This window comes from Anolis sagrei, chromosome 3 (assembly GCF_037176765.1).
Source record: "Anolis sagrei isolate rAnoSag1 chromosome 3, rAnoSag1.mat, whole genome shotgun sequence".
Taxonomy (NCBI): domain Eukaryota; kingdom Metazoa; phylum Chordata; class Lepidosauria; order Squamata; family Dactyloidae; genus Anolis; species Anolis sagrei.
In genome coordinates this window covers 66,622,436-66,645,383 of record NC_090023.1, presented here as the reverse complement: position 1 = coordinate 66,645,383, position 22,948 = coordinate 66,622,436, and the positions used below count along the sequence as shown (strand labels likewise).

General features: G+C 41.7%; 1 protein-coding gene across 2 annotated transcripts in view; it reads right to left on the bottom strand.

Annotated features, from left to right (window-relative positions):
• JAM2 (junctional adhesion molecule 2) overlaps nucleotides 1-11,926 on the bottom strand; it is a 34,220-nt gene extending 22,294 nt beyond the window's left edge. Inside the window, exon 1 of one of the 2 annotated variants that reach the window (XM_067466695.1) lies at nucleotides 11,547-11,926. In XM_067466695.1, coding sequence (XP_067322796.1) covers nucleotides 11,547-11,619 — 73 coding nt within the window. In that variant the 5' untranslated portion in view covers nucleotides 11,620-11,926. The remainder of the gene's footprint in view (nucleotides 1-11,546) is intronic. The other variant, XM_060770478.2, reaches the window with a different exon arrangement.
• Between the last annotated feature and the right edge of the window lie 11,022 nt (nucleotides 11,927-22,948).

The window sequence follows — 22,948 nt, the reverse complement described above, 5'->3', positions numbered from 1 at the left end:
TTCACTTTGTCTTCTGGGCAGAGCCCCATGCAAGCCATCACACAACATCAGGTGACTTCCAGTGGAGACCCCACCCCCAACCAGAGTGAAAGCGTCCCAGAGGCTTTCCCCACAGCACGGGGGAATAGAGCCAGCATGGGTCCTTTCCGTGTGATGGGGAAAGCATCAACAAGAGGGAGCTGCATGTGGGGCAAAGGATTTGCCCTGCTTCCCTTTCTTTTCTCAGCAAAGCTAGGCGAAGTGGGACGCTTTGCCTAGCTTTTGTGATGACGCCCTTAGTGTTTATTGTACTATTTTCTTAATCATCACCACCACCACCCCTTCATTTAGAGCAGACTTTCAATATCAACTGGGGGTTTGGTTCCTGGATCCCCATGGATGCTCGAATCCTTTTCTATAAAATGGCATAGTAAAAACAAATCCTTTATATAAAAGAGTGAATAATTCAAATGGTTGAATCCATGGGTGCAGAATCATGGATATGATAGGCTGACTGTATCACAAAAGAAAGAGTAGCAGAACAGCAGCAATATTGGATTCATTGACAAGTTTTCAATGAAAAAAGATAATCCAATCATAATTCAAGCACAATAAAACTATAGGACAACCATGACATCATACAATAAGTCCCATCAACAAGTGTTTTTATTCTACTCCAATTAAACTATAGAAGCCTTGTGTGATAGTCTTATCTCTGGAGGGAATTTGGAACCCAACATCAGTTTCAGATCCAGCATAAACAATATAAACACACATGTTTCTTGATTATTCCATGATGGTGACTGGGGGCTAAGTTACTTCCCCGTAATGGAAGAAAACATACTATTCCAAAAAAACATGCATTCAACACAAAATAGAGAGGTGGTAATTATGTGAAATATTTACAATTATTGATCCTGCTTACATAATTAAGTCCCTAGAACTAAAACTCGGATTCACAAAACGTACCTTCTTTTATCTGTTAGTGATTACTGATGAAGGCCCAGATTATGCATTACATAAAAACTCATTTTCTACATCCCCAGCACTTGTTTTCATGAAAAATAGCTCTGTGACGCAGCTAGAGAATATAAATATGTATTACAATTCCAGAGGAAGAGAAAAATAGTGGTGACAGGGGACTCTGGCAAACTATACAATACTGTCTTATCTAACTTGGCCCTAAAAACCTTGGACCACTGCCCTGATAGAACTGGAAATGGGTGTGTATGTAAGAAGAGGCGGTGGCCTCTGGCTTTCTTCTTGGTGCATCATGGAATTATAGCTGGTTCTCCACAGGCACGGTAGAGTCCTGAATGGTTGCTGGCATCAGGATTAAACGCCTGACATTTTACATAAAATGATGTTTGTCTTAGGGACAAAATATGTTTGCAAAGATAAAACCAACTGGCTGACTTTGTATCAAGCCAACTTACAGACTTTGATGCACATGTATTGCCCTTTCAAGTACATTTAAAACAAACAAATTAGGCATACATGGAAAGCAAATCAACACATGGCGGATGCAGATTACACAGGGGAATAGTGTGAAAAATAGGAAAGCACAAAGTACAATGCTGTGGTTTGTGTCAGATTCACTGATTAACAGTACTGCTTTTAAGTGGGATTAATGGCTATTTTACACTTTGCTTCCTTTAAACAAAAGAAAGAGCCTGGCATGCCTAAAGGTGAATCTCTAAGGAAGGCTTCATTGCCATGCAAAAGTTTGCTCCAACTCTTTTACAAAGGTAGCAAAGTGGAAAAACCATTCATGGATCTTACACACTGACATAGGATGTTTAAAAATAACCATTCAATCAACCACTAGATGTAGGAAAAACATAGAAAATTGCATCATGTATAGTCAAAAAATTAGAAGAAGAAAAAGAAGAAACAATATGGAAAGCTGAACTCTTCTTTTGGCTTTAGTCAGTCACTTACAAAGATGGCCTATGATTCCAAACAAAGCAGAAAGGAACTGCAGTAAAGCAAATAATGTTAAGACTCAGAAAAGGATTAAAATACTGTCTCATTCTCCATGAAGCCTTTTCGGTGTATGCTGTCTTCCAATCTGGCCTTTGTAAACTGAAAACTGGGATCCAACAGCTCAGAGCAGGGCAATATGCCAAAACAAATCTGACCATTGGACCAATGCAAGAACTCCTGATGTGGTCTTTCTTTAAATATTGGACACAATCCAAAGGTGACAGTTAAGGGTGTAGTTTTTAAAAATAATAATAATCTTGAAGCCTTTTAAGATGTTGAGGTAGGATTTCAGAAAAAGTGAGTGATGTCCAAATCTCATGTGACAATGGCATGAAAATAGCTGCATTATGTGACTAAATCAGTACAATATATTGCAAGATTTTCAAAAACCCCATTACTCCTGTTTTGCTCATTAACAGCATGCATCCCTTTTTTAAACTTTATTTTTGAGTTTATTTCTACAAGGTCTGTACCCCACTTCTGAGCAAACATTTGCTTCTGAGGAATCCAAAACTAGGGGAAAAAACAGCCTTTGCACATTTTTTAAACAGTGAGGAGCATTGAGGAATTATCATAAAAGGCCTTAGGGTTCATGAGGCCCAAACTCTTTAATGTTCTCTATCTTTTTGTTTTCAAGTAGAAAGCTTATTTCAAGTCTCACACAAGGCTCTCACAAAAATAAGATCTCTGTATTACAAAATGATTTTCACTATTCCACATTGTATTTTTTTCCAGTCTCATACCTTCCAAAAGATTAAAGAATAGGTCATATGTGAATTGCATCATGTGTGGTCAAAAGAATGTGTCCAGACAACAAAAAGGTCATTAGTAATGAGGAAATATATATTCTGAAATATATATAGTATATATATTTCAGAATATATATTTCCTCATTACTAATGGTGGTTGGCACACTGGGTGCAGTGCCTAAAGACCTTGGCCTACACGTAAACACTAGGGCTGTGCAAAATTTCGTTTTTGCCTCATTTGTTGTACCCATTTAGTATGATTCGTACATACGACTCGATATTAAGACATATGAGGGGTGCCCATACACAAATCTTGAGATTCAAAACACTGACCTATGACTTTTTGAAAGAGTTATGCAAGTCTTCAATCACTGTCGTGGGCACTACTTCTCCCCCAAAAGGGCTGGGTTGGGTTCCCCCAAAGAGCCCTAAAGAGGATAATGAGGCTAGAATGGAGGGAGAAGCCCTGCTCTTTCCCCAAAAGATGCGAGGAGGGAGGGAGAGATGCCTGGCTGGATGGCCGGGCAAGGAAGATGCTCCTCTGGAACATGATGAAAACCCAAAAGATAAGAGAGGGGCTATTGTGCAATTACACAATGAAAAAGTAACAAAATATTGTTTAATCATTATAGTTATGATACAGTCCATTTAAGAAATTTTAGAAACCCTTTAGAAATGACCCCCCCCCCATTTACTAATGAGTACTGACACTTTTTTCATTGATTGCACAGACCTAATATATTCTGAATTTTAAATGGGTAAGATTTATTCCACTTCTCTTCATTCTGCCTTTCTGAGTTAACTGCTAACTACCTCTGCATTTTTCACATATTTTGAAGTATTTGAAGTAAGCCAATGATGATGAGAGAAGGTGGAAGGAGGAGAAAGAAACTGGGACATATTAAAAACAGTTGAGAATGTGGGACAGCAGAAAACTAGCCAGGACTATCCCAGCCAAATTGGGACAGTTGATGGGTATGACATCACATGTTCTGATATGATATGTATAATACAGAAGCGAGTTACTATGTTGTGGACTACCTTGAGTCCCAGAGTCACACTCAGTTACCTCACAGGATGACTGTGAGAATAAAAATAGGCAGACGAACTGTGTATGTAGCCACAAACTCTATAGAGGGAAGTTGGCACTTAAATCTTATAACATGACAGATGTATGACAGTTACACATAAAGGGAGAAATACAGTGATGGCATTGTTTTAATTATTCAAAGCTGACGTTAAACTGTTTGTTAAAAAAAGTAACATGTCAAATCTATTCAGCGATGAAGTCAATTCAAAATCACAAAGGAGAATAATGAAAAAAAACATGTCTGCCACGAGTTAAGTGTTTAGTGTGCATTCTTATCAGATTTCCAACATATTTTGCCACACATTGTTTTCACAGCTGTGTGTTTGAGGTCCACACAGTTTTGTTCTCTACACTGCTTGGGTGTGGTGTTTTTCTTCCATGAATTTTTATTTTCTGTACACCTTATCTTTGCTGAAATTGTATTTGTCTAAGAGAAAACAGAGCTATTACACTTTTGTTTTTATCAAGTTCTTTACTGTGGGGTTATATGTTGCCTTAGCGTTTACTAGTTCTGGCCAACATACAGATGCTACACTAGATCTGAGCCAAAAGAGTAAGCAGCCAATATGCACTGTTTTTGTAATAGAAAAACCCTGAATATTTTTTCACATGACATGGAGTTTCTTTTAGCAAGTATGATGTGGATATTTGAAGAAGTTAGTGTAAACTAGATACTAGTATTTCTGCTTCTTTTAAGGGCGAACAGCAAATAGAGGCTGAAGAATAAGCAATCCAGGTTGCTCAACTTTCAGCAGTGGATTTCTGGCATCCTTATGTGGCTGGCACTTTGAGACAACTTCCAGTTCTATGATTCCATTATTCTAATGTATAAATTATACCACCATTTGGAGTTCCATAATGTTGTTGAACTGCAACTCTCAGCAGCCCTAGCCAATACTGAGCAATGCTGGAAATTGCAGTCATGTAGCTCCTATATGCCCTACCAACATAGCAAGTAATGTGTTATGCCTAGAGGTCCAATAACATCACACTTAAGGAATCTTGGAATCTGAAGTCTGGTAAGGAAGCTGTACAATTATAAAGCACCTTCCCAAACTGCAAATCCCAGGAATCCAGAGAAGGGAACTATGGCAGGTATAGTGGTATCATAGTGCTCTAACTGTGCATTGTAAAATACCCCAATAGCCAATTTTGGTGATTCCCGTTCCAATAAGTCATAGAAATGAAAGGGAGCAGAAGTCCAGCCTAGTTTTCTAGTAGTGTTTATCATCAAAATAAAATTTCATACCATTCTTCGGTGCAGTCTAGTAAATTGGCTCATTGGTGGACAGATCATTTATTAACTAAATGGTATCACTAACTTTACAATGCACGATCAACTTCGAATAAATGTAAATTTGAGACCAATTAGCAAACTCCAGCTTTGTTTGGTTTGGGTCTACTCTGCATGCAACTTGAAACAACTTATAAGTACTGCAGATGTAAGCACCAAAGTTTTTGTTTAATTCAAATCATATATGATATAATGAACTTTAACACAGGCAACAATAGAGATATTTCCTAGGACTGAATAAATACTGTTTACTTTGTATTCTAAAACAAAGTAGCAGGGAAGCTGGAAGATGTGGACTGGCATTCTTACATCACCTCATTACTACAAGAGAGGCACAAACGTGTAGACAGAAGGATATAGAATACTTGGAGGTCAAGTCAATCATGTGATCTGAAATGGGGCAGGAGAAAACTTTTCCCTTAATCAAGAACTAGCAGACCTCTCACTCTCAGAGATTAATATGAACATCTGAACTCTGTAATTATAATTTATTTTCAATTCCGGTCTTTTAAATAAAAACAAAAGTATTTTGGCACACTGTCAAAAGTACTTTGAAAGTATGTCAGCCCATCCTAACTGAGATCACAGTGGATACCTCAGTGCTACAATCTTAATCTGGATTGGATATCCATGTTTATTTTAGTAAGGGGAAAAGGAGGTGCTATGTTTTCGAAGTGAGGTTCCTTTGATGTGAGAAGGATCATAAGAAGAGCCCTGCACCATAAGACTGGAAACCAATCTAAACCAAAGACATAAAAACACTGCCCTGTCATGTGCCTTGTCCTAGAACTCCAGAAACCTCCGGTGGCCTGGCCAATAGCAAGGGACTATGAAAGTTGTAGTCTAACACATCTGGGGGACAAAAGTTCTCCATGTTGCAGTCTAACAACATTTGGAAATTCCCAGCATTTTCACTACTGCCATAGAACAAAGACTGCAACTAAGACTCCAGCCAGCATAGCCAATGGTAGGTACAAAAACATCTGTAGGTTCCCATGTTCTTCAACCGTGATCTAGACTACTTTGTTGTTTCCAGAAGTAGCCAGCCAGATTCAGTGCCTGAGGGCAAAAAACCTTCTTATGCTCTCCAGGAATTGGTATTTAAAGAAATGTTGCTAACCGCAATCAATTAAAGGTTGTCTAGGGCAGTAAATGACCTCATCTATAGCCAACTTTGTACATTCCCTGTCATATACTTAGCCATAATACTATGGGAAAGTGTAGGGCTGTACCTCTGCTGTGCATCACTGCTGGCCCTTCTATGGATTGTGGTGCTCATCTGAAGAAATGGTCTTGCTCTTTCCACAAAAGTCCTCCCCCCACTTCCATGATGTATGATCTAAGTTTTGCATAGCAAATGGAGTCTACCTGCAATGGTACTCTATGACTGTGTTTATTAACTAGCCCACTTTTCTTGTGAATAGGACCCAAAGCAGCTATTTTTAAGACTCTACATCTCTCCGGATGTTGTTAACCTCCCTTTCTCAGTAGCCCTGACCAGCTAGTGAGAAATAGTGAGAAATGCCAGAAGTAACAGTTCAACAATATCCACCTAGACTGCACAGTTTCCATTAATACATGTAATGTGTAGAGAACGAGGGCAGGCATCCAATTATCATTATTGCCATTACCAATTGGAGAGTAAAGTCTCAAATGGGACTTATCAGAAAGGTACCTCTGATGTAGGGGCACACAATGCCCGTACAAAAGAAGCTCCATTGGCTGCTGATAAGTTTGTAGTCCCAATTCAAAGTGCTAGTTATCACCTATAAAAAGATCACTATGCTGGCCGTTGTACTGGATCAAACGTTGGACACTTCCCAAGTATCTAGGACTGTTTGATGTATTGGTGAATAATGTGTGCAGATCCAAGTAGGGTGGCCTTTTGCAGCTGACTGATGGTAATTTTGCCAGCACCAATTGTGTTTACGTGTAGGCCAAGGTCTTTAGGCACTGCACCCAGTGTGCCAACCACCACTGGGACCACCTTTACTGACTTGTGTCAGAGTCTTTGCAGTTCAATATTTAAATTCTCATATCGTGTCAGCTTTTCCAGTTGTTGCTCTTCAATCCTGCTGTCGCCTGGGATTGCAACATCAATGATCCATTATTATTATTATTATTATTATTATTATTACTATTATTATTTGAAACACAACAAGATGAGTCCACAGCAGACAAGATCACTCTGCTGGCTGTTGTATTGAACCACACATTTGACACTTCTCAAGTGTGTAGGACTGTGTGATGTAACGGCGAATAATGCGTGCAGATCCCAGTAAGGTGGCCTTATGCAGCTGGCAGATGGTAATTTTGTCAGCGCTGATTGTGTTTAAGTGCAGGTCAAGGTCTTTAGGCACTGCACTCAGTGTGCCGATCACCATTGGGACCACCTTGACTGGTTTGTGCCAGAGTCTTTACAATAAATTATTATTATTATTTGTGCAGAATGTTTTCTCAGTACTGAACATCATATGCCAATTTTATCTACTGGCCTTACATGGGGAGTCAGAGGATGCTTCTGAGTATTTCTTGTTTGTTGAGAAAGTAATTCCTTGTTAACCATTTCTGTTTTTCATGAAATCAAAGGCACAGAAATAAAAGATTCCCAAATTTCACATCCAGGAATCAACCCTTTCCTGCTCTAATTATCTATTGAAACAAGAACTAGCAAGTTAGTGACAAGAAGTATAAAGCAGACAATGGAGAGTGCTAAGCCCAAGTTGAAGTTGATGCTTGAGTTCCCTCAAGAGCCGAAGCAGTAGTTGCACATTAAAAGAATTCAAGGGCACTGTGCTTCACTTCTCTGTGGTCAGCACCAGTCTCTTTTCCCATATCTGGGAATGACTGAAATTGTGGTCAAGACACATCTGGAGCTACCAGTCTGTGGGAAGCAGCACAAAGGACATGGGAGGGGGCTTATTTTACTTGAGAAGAATGTAAGAAACTTCAGAATCTCCCACTGTCCAAAAAGGTATCATGGGCTTTGCTACCTGCTTGAAACATAAGGATGAAAACAAAATGTACAAGGGAAGGATTTGTGATGTCAGGTGCCTTGAATGCCAGATGGCTCGAGGATGCTTCAGCTGTGGATTCCTACTTCAGCATGAGCTTGGACTAGATGACCTTTGGTGTGCTTTTCAACTCTAGGGAGATTTGTGAATATTTTGGGTAGCTGCACTTTAACAGATCATCCTATTTCCTTAAGAGCCATCCCTAAGACCAAAATGTGTTTAATCATCTGCTCCTAAACAAGCAGAATAAAAACACAACAGAGAATAAAAAATGCAAATCTTATACGACTTAAGACTGATCCCAAGCAGATTCCTCAGAAGCAATTTTGATTCTGATTCTTGGGAAAGGTTGCAGAAGAGGCTGCACATGCCTTGCATTCAGAAATCCCACTTGGGACTGCAGGCAGACTTTCCACCTCCACAGTGCAGCAAGGGATGTGGTGCCTCCCTGTGCCACAAACACTCTTCTCGAATCCACAGCATTACCCTGAATCCCAGGGCTCTCATCTCACAGCAAATGCACACAGAAATCTAACCTATACCCTCCATTCTTATTCATGTCAGCAGCAGTCAAAGAAATAGCTGTGTCAGTCTCAAAAATGTGACTGGACTCCTTTATGTCTTTTGAGGCTCTGACTGCCTGGGAAGAAGACGGTTCTTGCATAAGCTTTCATGGACATGGTCCCCGTCCTCTGTACTCCATAAAACCTTATGTCACAAATCTCTTTGTTCCAGCTAATCCCAAAGGTCCTATTAGACTTCTTTATGTCTTCTCGGGCATGTTCTTAGTGCCCCTTTGTTTTCAAGGCATCTAGACAGGAGGAATAAGAAGACTGGCACTTGCAATGACAACAACAGGGACCCAACTTCACCAATATTGAGAACCTTATTGGAGGGGGGGGGGGGCAGGAATAAAATTGTGAATACTACAAATTAACCTGGGCACTGTGTCCCAAACAAAAACCGGGATGTGTTATCGAAGGCTTTCATGGCCAGAATCACTGGATTGCTGTGAGTTTTCCGGGCTGTATGGCCATGTTCCAGGAGCATTCTCGCCTGACATTTCGCCCACATCTTTGGCAGGCATCCTTAGAGGTTGTGAGGTATATTGGAAACTAGGCAAGGGAGGTTTATATATATCTGTGGAAGGTCCAGGGTGGGAAAAAGAACTCTTGTCTGTTGGAGGCAAGTATGAATGTTGTAATTAATCATCTTGATTAGCATTTATTGTTCTTGCATCTTCAAGGTCTGGCTGATTCCTGCCTGGGGGAACCCTTTGTTGGGAGGTGACTAGCTGGTCCTGATAGTTTTATGTGTGAAATTCCCCTGGTTTTACAGTGTTGTTCTTTATTTACTGTCCTGATTTTAGAGTTTTTTTAAAATACTGGTAGCCAGATTTTGTTCAGAAATGCCAGATCACTCTAACAACCACTATGTCAGACTACACAGAGAAGTCACTGAAATCCACAATCATGTGGACAATTTCAACAGAAAGGAGAAATCATTAAAATGAACAAAATCTGGCTACCAGTATTTTTAAAAAAAACTAAAATCAGGACAATAAATAAAGAGAAACACTCAAACAACAGGGGAATTCCTAACATGAAGCAATCAAGGCCAGCTAACATCTCCCAACAAAGCAGGAAGGAATTAGTTAGTATTTGAAGCTACAAGGCCATTCAGTGCTAATCAAGGTGGCAAGAGTTCCAACAGACAAGAGTTAGTTCATAGAATCATAGAGTTGGAAGAGATTTTGTGGGCTACCCAATCCAATCCCCCCACCAGAAGCAGGAAAATTGCATTCAAGGCATCCAAAGAAGGAGCCTCAACCACAGTCCAGTTCTCCTACTCGGGACCTTCCAAACCTCACTTGCCTCGTTTCCAACAGACCTCACAACCGCTGAGGATGCCTGCCATAGATGTGGGTGAAACATCAGGAGAGAATGCTTCTGGAACATGGCCATACAGCCTGGAAAACTCACAGCAACCCAGTGATTCTGGCCATGAAAGCCATCCACAACACAAGGGGATTTGGGGTACTGTGGTCCAAACTGTAACTTTCTCCAGCTCTAATGGGGGGTGGGGGTGGGAGAGGAGGGCCCTTCCTAAGGCTTCTCTTCCTTTCCTGCCTTGTGGGTCCCCACCAAGTACAAGAGTATCTCATCTTGGGTCTCTGTCTTTCCTCTTTGCCAGGAGTGGCACCAGGGGATCCGTTTGTCTCCTTAAGGAAGCCCATGCGGGCCAGAGAACAAACGACCCCTGAGATGAATGTCCAAGTTGAAAACCCGCGGGGAAAACAGAAAAGACGAGCGAAGGAGGGAAGACAAGGAGAAAGGTCAGGAGAGAGACCACCAGAAGGGAGAACCGAGGTGCGCCGAGGAAGCGAGGAAGGGAGAGGAAGACAAGGAGGAGGAGAAAGGAGTAGTAGTTGGAGGAGGAAAAGGGACAAAAATGAAGAAGAGAAGAGGCGTAAGGACAAGATAGAAGAGGAGGAAAAGGAGAAGAACCGGAGGAGAAGCAAAAGCAGGAGCAAGAGAGGAGGCGAAGAAGCAGGAGAAAGAGAAGGGTATCAAGAGAAGAAAGAGAAGGAAAGAGTGGGCGAAGGGGGAGAAGCAAAAGATGAGGAGAAGCAGGGGAAAACGAGGAGGAGGAGAAAGGAGTAGTTGAAGGAGGGGGAAAAAAGAAGGAGAAAGAAAAGAAAAGAGGAGCAAGGAAAAGACAGAAGAGGAGGAAAATGAGAAGGGGAGGAGGAGCAACAGCAGGAGAAAGAGAGGAGGCGAAGCAGGAGAAAGAGAAGGGTATCAAGAGAAGAATACAGTACGTGAAAGAGGAGAGAAGAAGGACGCTAAGGAGAAGCAAAAGAAGAGAAGGAGGAGAAAGGGAAGAAAAGGGGGAGGAGAAGAAAAGAGAAGCAAGGAGAAGATAGAAGAGGACGAAAAGGAGAAGAAGGAGAGGAGGAGCAAACGTAGGAGAATGAGAGGAGGCGAAGAAGCAAGAGAAAGAGAAGGGTATTAAGAGAAGAAAAGAGTACGTGAAGGAGAGGAGGAGGAGGAGGACGCTAAGGAGAAGCAAAAAAAGAAGAGGAGAGGGGGAATAAAAGGGGGGAGAAGGAGAAGAAAAGAGGAGCAAGGAGAAGATAGAAAGGGATGGAAAGGCGAAAAAGGGGAGGAGGAGCAAAACCAGGAGAAAGAGAAGAAGAAAGAGATGTAAAGAGTAAGCGGTGAAGGAGAAGGAGAAGTAGAAGGAGAGAAGAAGGACGATAAGGAGAAGCAAAAGAAGGGGAGGAGAGGGGCTTCGTGGGGTTCCGCGTCCCCTGGCCTCCTCGTCTCAGGAAGGGCTCCGCGAGGCCATCTATCCATCCACCCCGAGGGCAGGCAAAGAGGGAGGGAGGGAGGGAGGGAGGGAGGGAGAGAGGGAGGGGCGCGCCGACTTACAGCCCAAGTGACAGCCGAGCAGCCCGAGGAGCAAGGCGGGGAGGAGGAAGAGGACGCCTCCGCGCCTCGCCATCTTCTCAGCAGCAGGAGCAGCAACAGCTGTTTGTGGGGCCCCTCCCGCGGCCAAGCCAGACGGGAGCCTCGCCGGCGGCGTCGGCGGCGCGATTGCCACTCCAATTGTGACGCGAAAGAGGGAGAGAGAGAGAGAGAGAGAGAGAGGAGAGAGAGAGAGAGGCCGCAGCTGGAAGGGCAGAGGGGAAACCCAAAAGCCCTCGCCCCGCGGCTCCTCCCTTCCCTTGGCTTCGGGAGAAGAGAGGAGAGGAGAGGAGAGGAGAGGAGAGGACGGGGGAGTTCCTTCCTCGGAGCCCGGGTTAAACTGAAAAGGGAGAGAGAGGTGGGGGGGGGGGGGCTGTAGTATTTTCCGTTAGGTCTTCGTCAGCAAGCGAAGCCAATGCGCAACAAAGGGAAAAGGAGGAGACTTGGGGGCAATTCAAGAGGGGAACGTGCTGGAGGGATCCCAGGCTCGCCCCCTTTGTGCTGGGAGGAGGCTTCCCTTGAGCCCGTTTCCTCGCAGGAGAGGCGGGAGAACAAAGCGGGCGGCTTTCCCTCCAAACTTGGAAAGGAGCCGCTTCACCTCTTTGGCCAGCCAGCCAGCTTCCACGCTCGCTCGTGGCCGGGATGGGAATGAGGCCTCGCTCTCCTTGTTGCTGATGTTCGGGTGCGCCTTCAAGGCATCGCTGGCTTCGGGTGAGCCGAAAGCAGGGGTGCCCAACCTTTTTTTGACCAGGGACCACACTCCAACATTAGTACCAAAAAGGCTATAAACCTGTTTTTGGGTCAACTTTAGATTTGGTTTGGTTATTCGGGGTGCTGATTCAGGAAATTGCATTGGATAGACCACATCAGCTCTAGTTTATGATACGGAACATATGCCACCCAGTAGTTGCCATCTGCTCGCCCACAGGAAAACACACTTAATCATCTAGAGCTGATATGGTCTATCCAAAGGATCAGGGCTGGTCAGCCACAGGGACCCTGCTGTGCCACCTCCACAAAGTTCTGGAGAGACTTATTCTGCATAGAATTATGGAAAAAATAGACCCATGTCTGATTCCACAGCAAGCTGGCTTCAGGAAAGGCAAAAGCTGCACATCGCAAGTGCTGAACCTGACTCAGCACATAGAAGATGGCTTTGAAAAGCAGCAGATCACAGGAGCTGTCTTCATAGACCTGTCAGCGGCTTATGATACTGTGAACCACCGCCTCCTCCTGAGAAAAATGTATAATACCACAAAGGACTACCATCTCACCCATCTCATAAGAAACCTGCTACAAAACAGGAGCTTTTTTTGTTGAGTACCAGGGCCAGAGAAGCAGATGGCGGAAACAGAAGAACGGCCTGCCTCAGGGGAGCGTGCTCGCTCCATCCATGTTCAACATCTACACAAATGACCAGCCACTGCCAGAAGGGACAGAGAGTTTTATCTATGCTGATGATCGTGCCATTACCGCTCAAGCAGGGAGCTTTGAGATGGTTGAACAGAAGCTCTCCGAAGCTCTAGGTGCTCTCACTGCCTATTACAGGGAAAACCAACTGATCCCTAATCCATCTAAAACACAGACATGCGCCTTTCACCTTAAGAACAGACAAGCGTCCCGAGCTCTGAGGATTACCTGGGAAGGAATCCCACTGGAGCATTGCAGCGCACCCAAATACCTGGGAGTCACTCTGGACCGTTCTCTGACCTACAAGAAGCACTGCCTGAACATCAAACAAAAAGTGGGTGCTAGAAACAATATCATACAAAAGCTGACTGGCACAACCTGGGGATCACAACCAGATACAGTGAAGACATCTGCCCTTGCGCTATCCTACTCTGCTGCTGAGCACGCATGCCCAGTGTGGAACACATCTCACCACACTAAAACAGTGGGTGTGGCTCTTAATGAGACATGCCGCATTATCACAGGGTGTCTGCGCCCTACACCACTGGAGAAATTACACTGCTTAGCCAGTATTGCACCACCTGACATCCGCCGGGCAGTGGCAGCCAATAGTGAAAGGACCAAGGCAGAGACATCTCCAGCTCATCACCTGTTTGGGTATCAGCCAGCACATCAACGACTTAAATCAAGACATAATTTTCTTAGATCTACAGAGACACTCGCTGGAACACCTCAGCAAGCGAGAGTTCAAAAGTGGCAGGCTCAAACCCAGCACCTCAATCCGTGGGTGATACCAGATGAGAGACTCCCCCCTGGGCACACAGAAGACTGGGCGACTTGGAAGGCGCTGAACAGACTGCGCTCTGGCACCACGAGATGCAGAGCCAATCTTAAGAAATGGGGCTACAGGGTGGAATCCACGGCATGCGAGTTCGGAGAAGAGCAAACCACTGACCACCTGCTGCAATGCACCCTGAGCCCTGCCACATGCACGATGGAGGATCTTCTTGCAGCAACACCAGAGGCACTCCCAAGTGGCCAAATACTGGTCAAAGGACATTTAATTAGCTACCAAATTTGCAAAATCTGTGTTTTTTTAATCTGCTTGTTTGTTTTGTTCTGTTAGAAATGTAATACAATGTTCTGGTTGCGGATGACACAATAAATAAATATAAATAAGCCACAGGGAAGGAGGAGCAGGTGGTGCGAAAGGAGTAGAAATAAAATTAAATAAATAAATTATAAGGAAGGAGGTTCACAGATTTTTGTCCTCCTGACCCATAGGTGGTCCATGGTCCACAAGTTAAGAATCACTGCCCTGAAGACAACTACCAGTGGAGGTTTCTCAGCAGAATGTGTTCAGAAAGGTTTCTGCCCTTGTTTTCCTCTGAGGCTGAGAGGGTGTAACATGCCCAAGGCCACCCAGTGGGTTTCCATAGCTGAGTGGAAATTTGAACCCTGGCTTTTATTCAGCTATATAGACACCAAACCTTGAACACCAGAAGTCCAAGGTTTGGTGTCTACATAGCTGAATAAAACCCACATTATCTGCTTTGAATGGGAACATATGGTACTGTGGATTCAGATAACCCAGGGCCCTTCCACACAGCCCGATCTCGCAGAATATCAAGGCAGAAAATCCCACATTATCTTAATGTGGATTCAGATAACCTGGTTCAAAGCAGATACTGTGGGATTTTCTGCCTTGATATTCTGCTATATAGGGCTGTGTGGAAGAGCCCCTAGTCTGGCACTTGAGCCATTACAGCCAAATGGATCAATGGGACTGACAAATGTGGACTCACCGGACCACTGAGGGTCTTTTCACACAGCCCTATAACCTAGAATATCAAGGCAGAATAACCCACAATATCTGCTTTGAAATGGAATATCTGAGTCCACACTGCCATATATCCCAGTTCAAAGCAGATAGTGCGGGGTTTTATTCACCTGTGTGGAAGGGGCCTAAAACACTGGGTCTTGGGGATGTGGCTGCAGAGAGGACAGGATTGCCCCTCCAAAATAATGATTCTCCCTGCCATGAAACTTAGGGCCCTTCCAGAATATCCCAGAATATCAAGGCAGAATATCTGTATCCCAGAATATCAAGGCAGAAAATCCCACAATATCTGCTTTGAACTGGGTTATCTGTGTCAACACTCAAATAATGTGGGATTTTCTGTATTGATATAGGGCTGTGTGGAAGGGCTTTTATTTGTGGGATTGCAAATATGAAGAGATAGAAAACATCCACAGTATTGCTGTTTGCATTCCCTTAGTAACATAAGTTGTTGTGTTCCCACTGTATACTTTGTTTGCTTTGCTGCATGCCTTCAAACTGTTTCTGACCTATGGCAGCCCTGAGAAGACTGGCAAGATTTCTTCAGAGCCTGCCATGATTTTTCTCAGATACCAAGAGAGCATGACTTGCCCAATCTCACCCAAAGGGTTTCATAACCAAGTGAGGATGTGAACCATAATCTCCAGAAGCACTGTGCAATGTTCAAATCACTAACAACCTGTTCTCCCCCATAAACAATCTGCTCCATCCCTATCTCATCCTGATTTTAGTATTTTTAGTATCTTAGTTTTTATCTTGCACATGCGGCCCACTCATTGTTATGTTATTTTATTTTACTGTGTATGGTTTTGCTTTATCGTCTTTGTACCCATATGTTGTATGTATTTTACTGTGTTGTTATTGTTTTTTGGTTTTACTTTATTGTAATATGCTGTTGGGTTTGATATGTAAACCGCCCCAAGTCCCCATTGGGGAGATGGTGACAGGGTATTAAATAAAGATGATGATGATGATGATGATTATTATTATTATTATTATTGACCCTGACCCCCCTTTTTTTTGGGGGGGGGGAGAATGCTTAAATAAACAGCGGGAGGATGCACCTGCTACAAGATTTAGTTTATACCCCACTAGGGAACTCGGGATCATTCCACACAGCTGAATAAAATCGCACATTTTCCGCTTTTTACTGGACTCAGATAACCCAGTTCTAAGCAAATATTGTGGGATTTTCTGCTTTGATATTCTGGATTATATGGCAGTCTGGAGGGGTCCTCTGTTTTAAACAGGCAGCTCTAGCAACTAATCACAGTGAATAGTTTTGCAAAAGTTTCTTCAGTCACAGTACTCTGGGTTTGGATTTTGGCTTTTATGTTACAGGACTGGATCCAGTTATAGGTGGTTTTCACTATTTGTCTCTTCCAAGAGTAGAAATATGAAAGCTGTTTTCTTGAAGCCTGTGGGATCTGGGAGGTTAAAAACTTGGGTACTTGCATGAAAAAATGCTGGATGCCCAGGTCCTGCTGTTGCTGTCTGTTTCATCATCTGTTCTATTGCATTTCTGTGACATTGGTGCCAGCTGTGCAGAAACCAATGAGTGCTCCAACTGTTTTTCACCTCTCATAAACTGGTACTTGAAGCATCTATCTTTCTGAAATTTTGGAGACTTCTTCCCAAAAGATGCTTCTATGGCATATGTTGTCTTCATAGGAAGTCTCCACAAATCCATGAGAAAGAGAGAGGAAGCAAATAACATATGCACCAGAGTGGGACACGTCTCTTCAACAGCACATCCTAGTTTTGATGCATTAAAAGTCTCTAAACTACGGCCATTTCTGTTTTGAATGTCATTTTCTCTAATTTTTCCCAGAGGTACAAGTACATCCTTTAAAAAACTAATTCCCTTCCCCTAAATTGCTTTTATGCAAAATCTCCATATATACTCCCATATAAAGATGGTGCAATGGATTAAATCCTTGTGCCAGCAGGACTGCTGACCAACAGGTTGGAGGTTCAGATCCAGGGAGCAGGTTGAGCTCCTGTCTCAGCTATAGCTTCCCATGCAGGAACATAAGGGAAGCCTCCCACAGGATGGTAAAACATCAAACATCCGGGTGTCCCCTGAGCAGCGTCCTTGCAGATGGTTAATTCTCTCACATCAGATGTGACTTGCAGTTTCTCAAGTCACTCCTAACACACACACACCTGCCATATATTCCAGTTCAAAGCAGAAAATGTGGGACTTTATTCAGCTGTGTGGAAGGGGCTTAAGTTCTCACCTCAATGTTTTCTTTGTATGGAAAGTGCAGAGTTAAATGAATGTTTGTAATAATGTACAAATCACCTCAGCTCATCTAAAAAAACAAACTACATTATTTATGAATTTTCAAGGGTGTTCGCACTGGAATGACATCCTATTATTATTATTATTATTATTATTATTATTATTATTATTATATGGGTAACAATCTGCATTGAAGTCCTATGCCTGTTAATTCCAGTGAGTCCAGAATACATAGTTTTAATTCTGAGTAGGTATGCATCAGCTTACAGTATTTCAGCACATTATTCCCATCAGTGGACCATGCTCTGGCTTGCAAGAAGTACTGCTTGACTATCAAGCCAAAAGTGGGCACTAGAAATGATATCATATGAAAGCTGACTGGCATAACCTGGGCATCACAACCAGACACAGTGAAGACATCTGCCTTTGCACTTTGCTACTCTGTTGCTGAATACACATGCCCAGTGTTGAACACATCTCACCATATTAAAATAGTGGACGTGGCTCTTAAGAGACATGATGCATTTTCTCAGGACGTCTACGCTTCAGATCACTGGAGAAAGTATACTGTTGCACCACTTGACATTTGCCTGGAAGTAGCAGACCAAGGCAGTGTCATCTCCGACCCGCCCCCTGTTCAGATATTTGTGTGCATGTATCATTTGCAGAGCTTATTTTTACAACATTAACTTTGTTTCTAGAGTGACTTTGTTTCAATCTCTGATAAAGTAAACTTCTATTAAATTGTTTGTTTTTGTGGAATGATTTGTTATTTGTGATTTACTTGCCTCACATATTTTGTATCACCTATTGTTACATTGAGGTTCATGGGGTTTTTTTTCCTTTTGTTTATTTGAGTCCTCTATACCAGTGCTTCTCAAGCCATCTCATGTGTGGAACCAGCAATTGTTTTTCTTCCATTGTCCCATGGATTGGCACCATATCTGTGCCCATTTCACATAATTATTGTTGGGTGTTTTTTTTCCTGTCCAGGGACCAACGACCAATGGCTCATGGATTGGTGGCAGTCCAGGAATCTTCACTTCGAATAGCAGTAATCTCTACTATGCTGTGTACCCCCCCCCCCCCCCGGCGCCCGGTGCAGTTTCCTGTCATTTAAATACATCTTAATCTTTTAATTTTTAATTGGATTTTATTGTTAGGAGCATTTTGAAGCTTCATGTTGTTCAATAAAATTAGAATACACATTTAACAAATAAATACATTTCCTGTGTGGATTGTCCTGGGAGAAACTAGTTATTTTGTATTGTTGATTTAATTGTTTTTCACCACCCTTAACATATTTATTAGAAAGACAAGGTGTTTATACAACTAGTACAACAAAAAGTTAAAGCATTAAAAGTATATTATAGTCCATTTACTAGACAACATAATATACCCAAAAGTAGGATGAAGAGGATGGGGGACTGGGAGGGATGGAGAATTCAGAGTCAAGCATAATAAAATAGTTTTGATAAGACTTAAACATTTTTTTTTTCGTGTCAGGAGTGACTTGAGAAACTGCAAGTTGCTTCTGGTTTGAGAGAATTGGCCATCTGCAAGGACATTGCCTCGGGGATGTCCAGATGTTTTATCATCCTTGTGGGAGGCTTCTCTCATGTCTCTGCATGGGGAGCTGGAGCTGATAGAGGGAGCTCATCTGCGCTCTTCCCAGATTCAAACCTGCGACCTGTCGGTCTTTAGTCCTGCCGTTGCAAGGGTTTAACCCATTACATCACCGGAGGCTCCAACTTAAACATTAGTACTCCCACTTAAACATTAATAATATATTCTGGTATGATCCATGGTCATCTTTGAATGGACTGCAAGTCATGGTCTTTCCTGGGCAGAGATTATCTAGTCACAGTACTTCATGCATTGGTTACTTCCTGATTAGTAGTTCAGAAAAAAAATCCAAATCCTATAGTTTTTATAAATTTTGACTTTCACTAGCTGTCTTGAAGGGCGGCCTGATGTAAAGTACATTGTAGTAGTCTGATCGGGGAGGAACCAGTGCATGAACTACTGTGGCCACATTATCTCTGTCCAGGAAAGGCAGTCCATTCAAAGATGACCATGGATCATACCAGAATATCCTATGCAGTTTAATATCTTCCATAGCAGTCATGCAACATCTTTTAAAAGTGGGGTGACTCCTTGCATTAATCATGATTTGGGGGTTAAAGTAAAGTTAATGCTCCCTGAATCTCTCTTCCACAAACATATTGCATTTTGGCAAAAAGTGGACCAGTTGACCAGCATTAAGACTCCTTCTCTAACCCACTTGACTAGGCTTCTTTAAGATCCCACCTCTCTCATCAAAGCCTATAACAGTATTTCAGTGTGATATGGTGGTTTGAGCATTGGACAGCTCTGGAGACCAGGGTATAAATCCCTACTCAGCCACTGAAACCTATTTGGTGACTTTGGGCAGGTCATACTCTCTTGGCCTCTAAACAATTGTTGACAAGAATCCCATGATAGATTCACCATAGGTTGGAAAACACTTGAAGGTTAACAATAACAGTTCCCTATCAGGTTCTTGATTTACTTTTCAGCTCAGTATTCCTATCATCTACCTTATGTCCTCTCTTCCTGCATGATCTTGGAGCCTAAGGTGCTTCAAACTGGGATGTGTCTGCATCTCCTAGATCCTTCTTTGTAGTTGAGACTCAGATAATCAAAATGAATAGTACAAAGAACTTAAAAGCAACAACACTGGTACACAGCTTCAGTTTTACTATTCGCATCGACCTTCAATTCTCCTTGAACTCTAGCCTCTTCCCACTTCTTCTAGAATTCCAGCTATAACCCCACAAAATGGAAACTATCTGTTTAACTTGAAAAACATTCCTTTTCTTCCTTGCTCAGCATCTTAGGGTCTGTGATTAGTTAAATATATAGAATGGCTAGAATTTCTATTTTTCTGTCCATTTCATCTCCCATACATTCCGTCTCCTTCCCCTTTTTGTACTGTTCTCTTTAAAATTTGGTTGGAATTTATATCATTTTATCTTGTAAAGTGACAAAATTATTTTAAGGAATGTATTGCAATAAGGGCGATCACTTATTTCAGACCTCAAAAAGTGAAATGAATTGTTGCACATACATTAAAGATTTGCCTATGCTATGACAGCAACACTGAATATTATAGTGATTGGTGGGGAAACACTCTGCCCTTGGTTACAATTTTTCTCAGAACTTCAGCTGTTCAATGATATGAAAGGGCTTTTGAATGCCTCTGTACTAGCTTGGCAAACCCAAGTATTTCTATTGGAACCTTGTTCCAGAAGTCAGCAAAGACTAACCAAGATTACCACAGGCCACCATAATTTAAGTTAGCACATATTAAATGGATATGTTTAATGTCCAGGTTCTTCCACTTAGACTAAAATTTAGTGAAATGTTAGAAATGTACATTTGTAAGGAGGACTTGTGTGGGCTAACAATGTCTCAAGAACTGCCCTGGCTGCATTTTCCAAAGCCTAACCAAGTAATCATGGTTTTTAGTGTGGTTTTCAGCATGTCATCAGTGGGTGGTTTTATTATACTGTTAGTTAAATTGCTATCTATGGTACCAACTAACCAGATCAAAGCCTCTGGTAACATGTTAATGTGCATTCCAAGTTTTGGCAATATTTGGGATCTTTTAAATGATCATGATCACCACCATGTTGCAGTAGATCATTTTAAGTTGAACCCCTCTCCATACATGGAAACAACTGGCTGGTCTTCATCAAGTCATAATCTTAGCCTAAGAAGACATTATGATAGGATTGCAAAAAATCAGACCCAACCTGAAGTCATATAACAAATTGCAGATGTATATTAAACAGATCTGTCAGCAGATAAATATTTCTTTTAAGACACTTTTGCTAAGAATTTGTTACAACTCTTAGAATGTGAATACTTACTATCTGTACTATTTTAGTTGACTTTAGATATTTCTGCTTCCATTTCAATATACATCTACCCTGGTCAACTCACAGGAAATTCTCTAGAGACGGCATAGAAAGAATATATTTTAGTTGAGTTCACAGTCCCCAGAATCTTTACAACTCCTTGACATCTTCCACATTTTTACTTCTGCTCTAGAAATCTCTTTAGACTGCAGCCAATGACTCATACACAAGCTTCGGCTGCTCCCTAGGCTGCTGCAGGATTTCTCTAATGCTCTTTTTATGCAGACCTTCCACAGTTTGGCCTTGAGTGATCTCAGCTTCTTCGTCTTGTTGTTGCCATTCAGCTACTTCACCCAGGCTTCAGTCTTAAACTGTTTTCCTCTGGAGGCTTTTCCTTCCTCTCCTATTTGCTGTCCCAGGTTGGCTCCAACCTTCTACTCTTTGCAGACTCCTTGCCTTTTCTCATCACAGAAACCAAATACATTTGAAGGAAACAACTTTCCTTCATCCCACCTGGCCAGAGATTGGGCACCAAAAACTCTCTGTGGAATGTCTTAAAACCCATGCTTGCTCAATATATTGCAAATTGCATAATTTTCCTTCCGGCTACTTAAACTTTTCACAATGTATGATATTGTTCTTGTGTGCTTTCAAGTAGTTCTTGACTTATGGCAACCTGTCATACCTTTCATGGGGTTTTCCTGATCAGATTTGTCCAGAAAGGGGTTGCTTCCATGTAAGGCTGAGAGTGTGTGACTTGCCCAAGGTCAACCATTGGGTTTCCATAGCTGAAAGGGGATTTAGACCTGGTCTCTAGAGTTGTAGCCCAATGCTCAAACTTCTACACTATGCAGGTTCTCACATAAATATTATCAGCAAACAAATACAGTTAAATTTTAAACATTTCCCTTTGTGATAGGTCTCTTCCTTCACAGGGAATATCTCTAGATTAGAAGAATAAAAATGAGTTAGGAACCAAATAAAAATAATCTGTTGCTTGACCTGTGCTTATCCTTGTTCAGACATTGGTCACTTTGCATTCTTCTACTTCTCTCATTGCTTTCTTCATAAGGAATATAAATATAAATGTATTATATTATCCATGTTTAATTTTTGATGCTTTATGTCTAAATGATATTTTATGTTTATGTTTTAATTTGGTTAGGTTAATTTATAGTTATATGTTATTGTCTTGCTGTTATCTTTTGGTTTTCAGATGTATGTATGGCATTGAATTTTGCCTTTATAATGTTGGAAACCGCTTTGAGTTCCCTTAGGGGGAGAAAAGCGGTATATAAATGTAGTAAATAAATAAATACATCAGTGCATCTGAAGGAAAGAGGTTCTGGTTCACACAGAGGCTCTCCATACCAGGAAGAATTATAGCAAGTGGGAATATTCACATGGAAATCCTACACAGGAACAGCAACTTCTCTTCTATAGATTTTGTTATCTGTGTGAACCTTAAATCATCAAATGATTAAAATAAAATATCTATGAAAACAAATTTCATATTCATTAAAATGAAATAAAATAAAATAGTATATGTACAGTGTGTGTGTGTATGAAATATATAAAATATTTAAATATGGAATAGGAAGTGAGATTTTGAAATAGCAATGTCCCAACATAATTTGGATTCTGTGGAACAGTGAAGTGTACTCCTATGCTAGAAAAGGAGTGCTAGAAAAGGACCTCTAAAGATGTGGTTGGCTCTTTAAATATTAAAAGTTCAAATTGCTTCATTCCTACAGAAGTATCAAAGCCTTTATATAGCTTCTCTTTCTTTAAACACAGCAGGCATTTTCTAATGAATCATAAAGTGTCAGAAAAAGATATGTGATAAAAGTAAGACTGCAATTTTGTATGATCACAAGAGACCAATCATTAGTTACACTGAGTTCTAGTGATTTCTGGGCACAAGCTACAAAAGGAGGATCTTTACAGTTATTCCATTTATAGAGCGTTC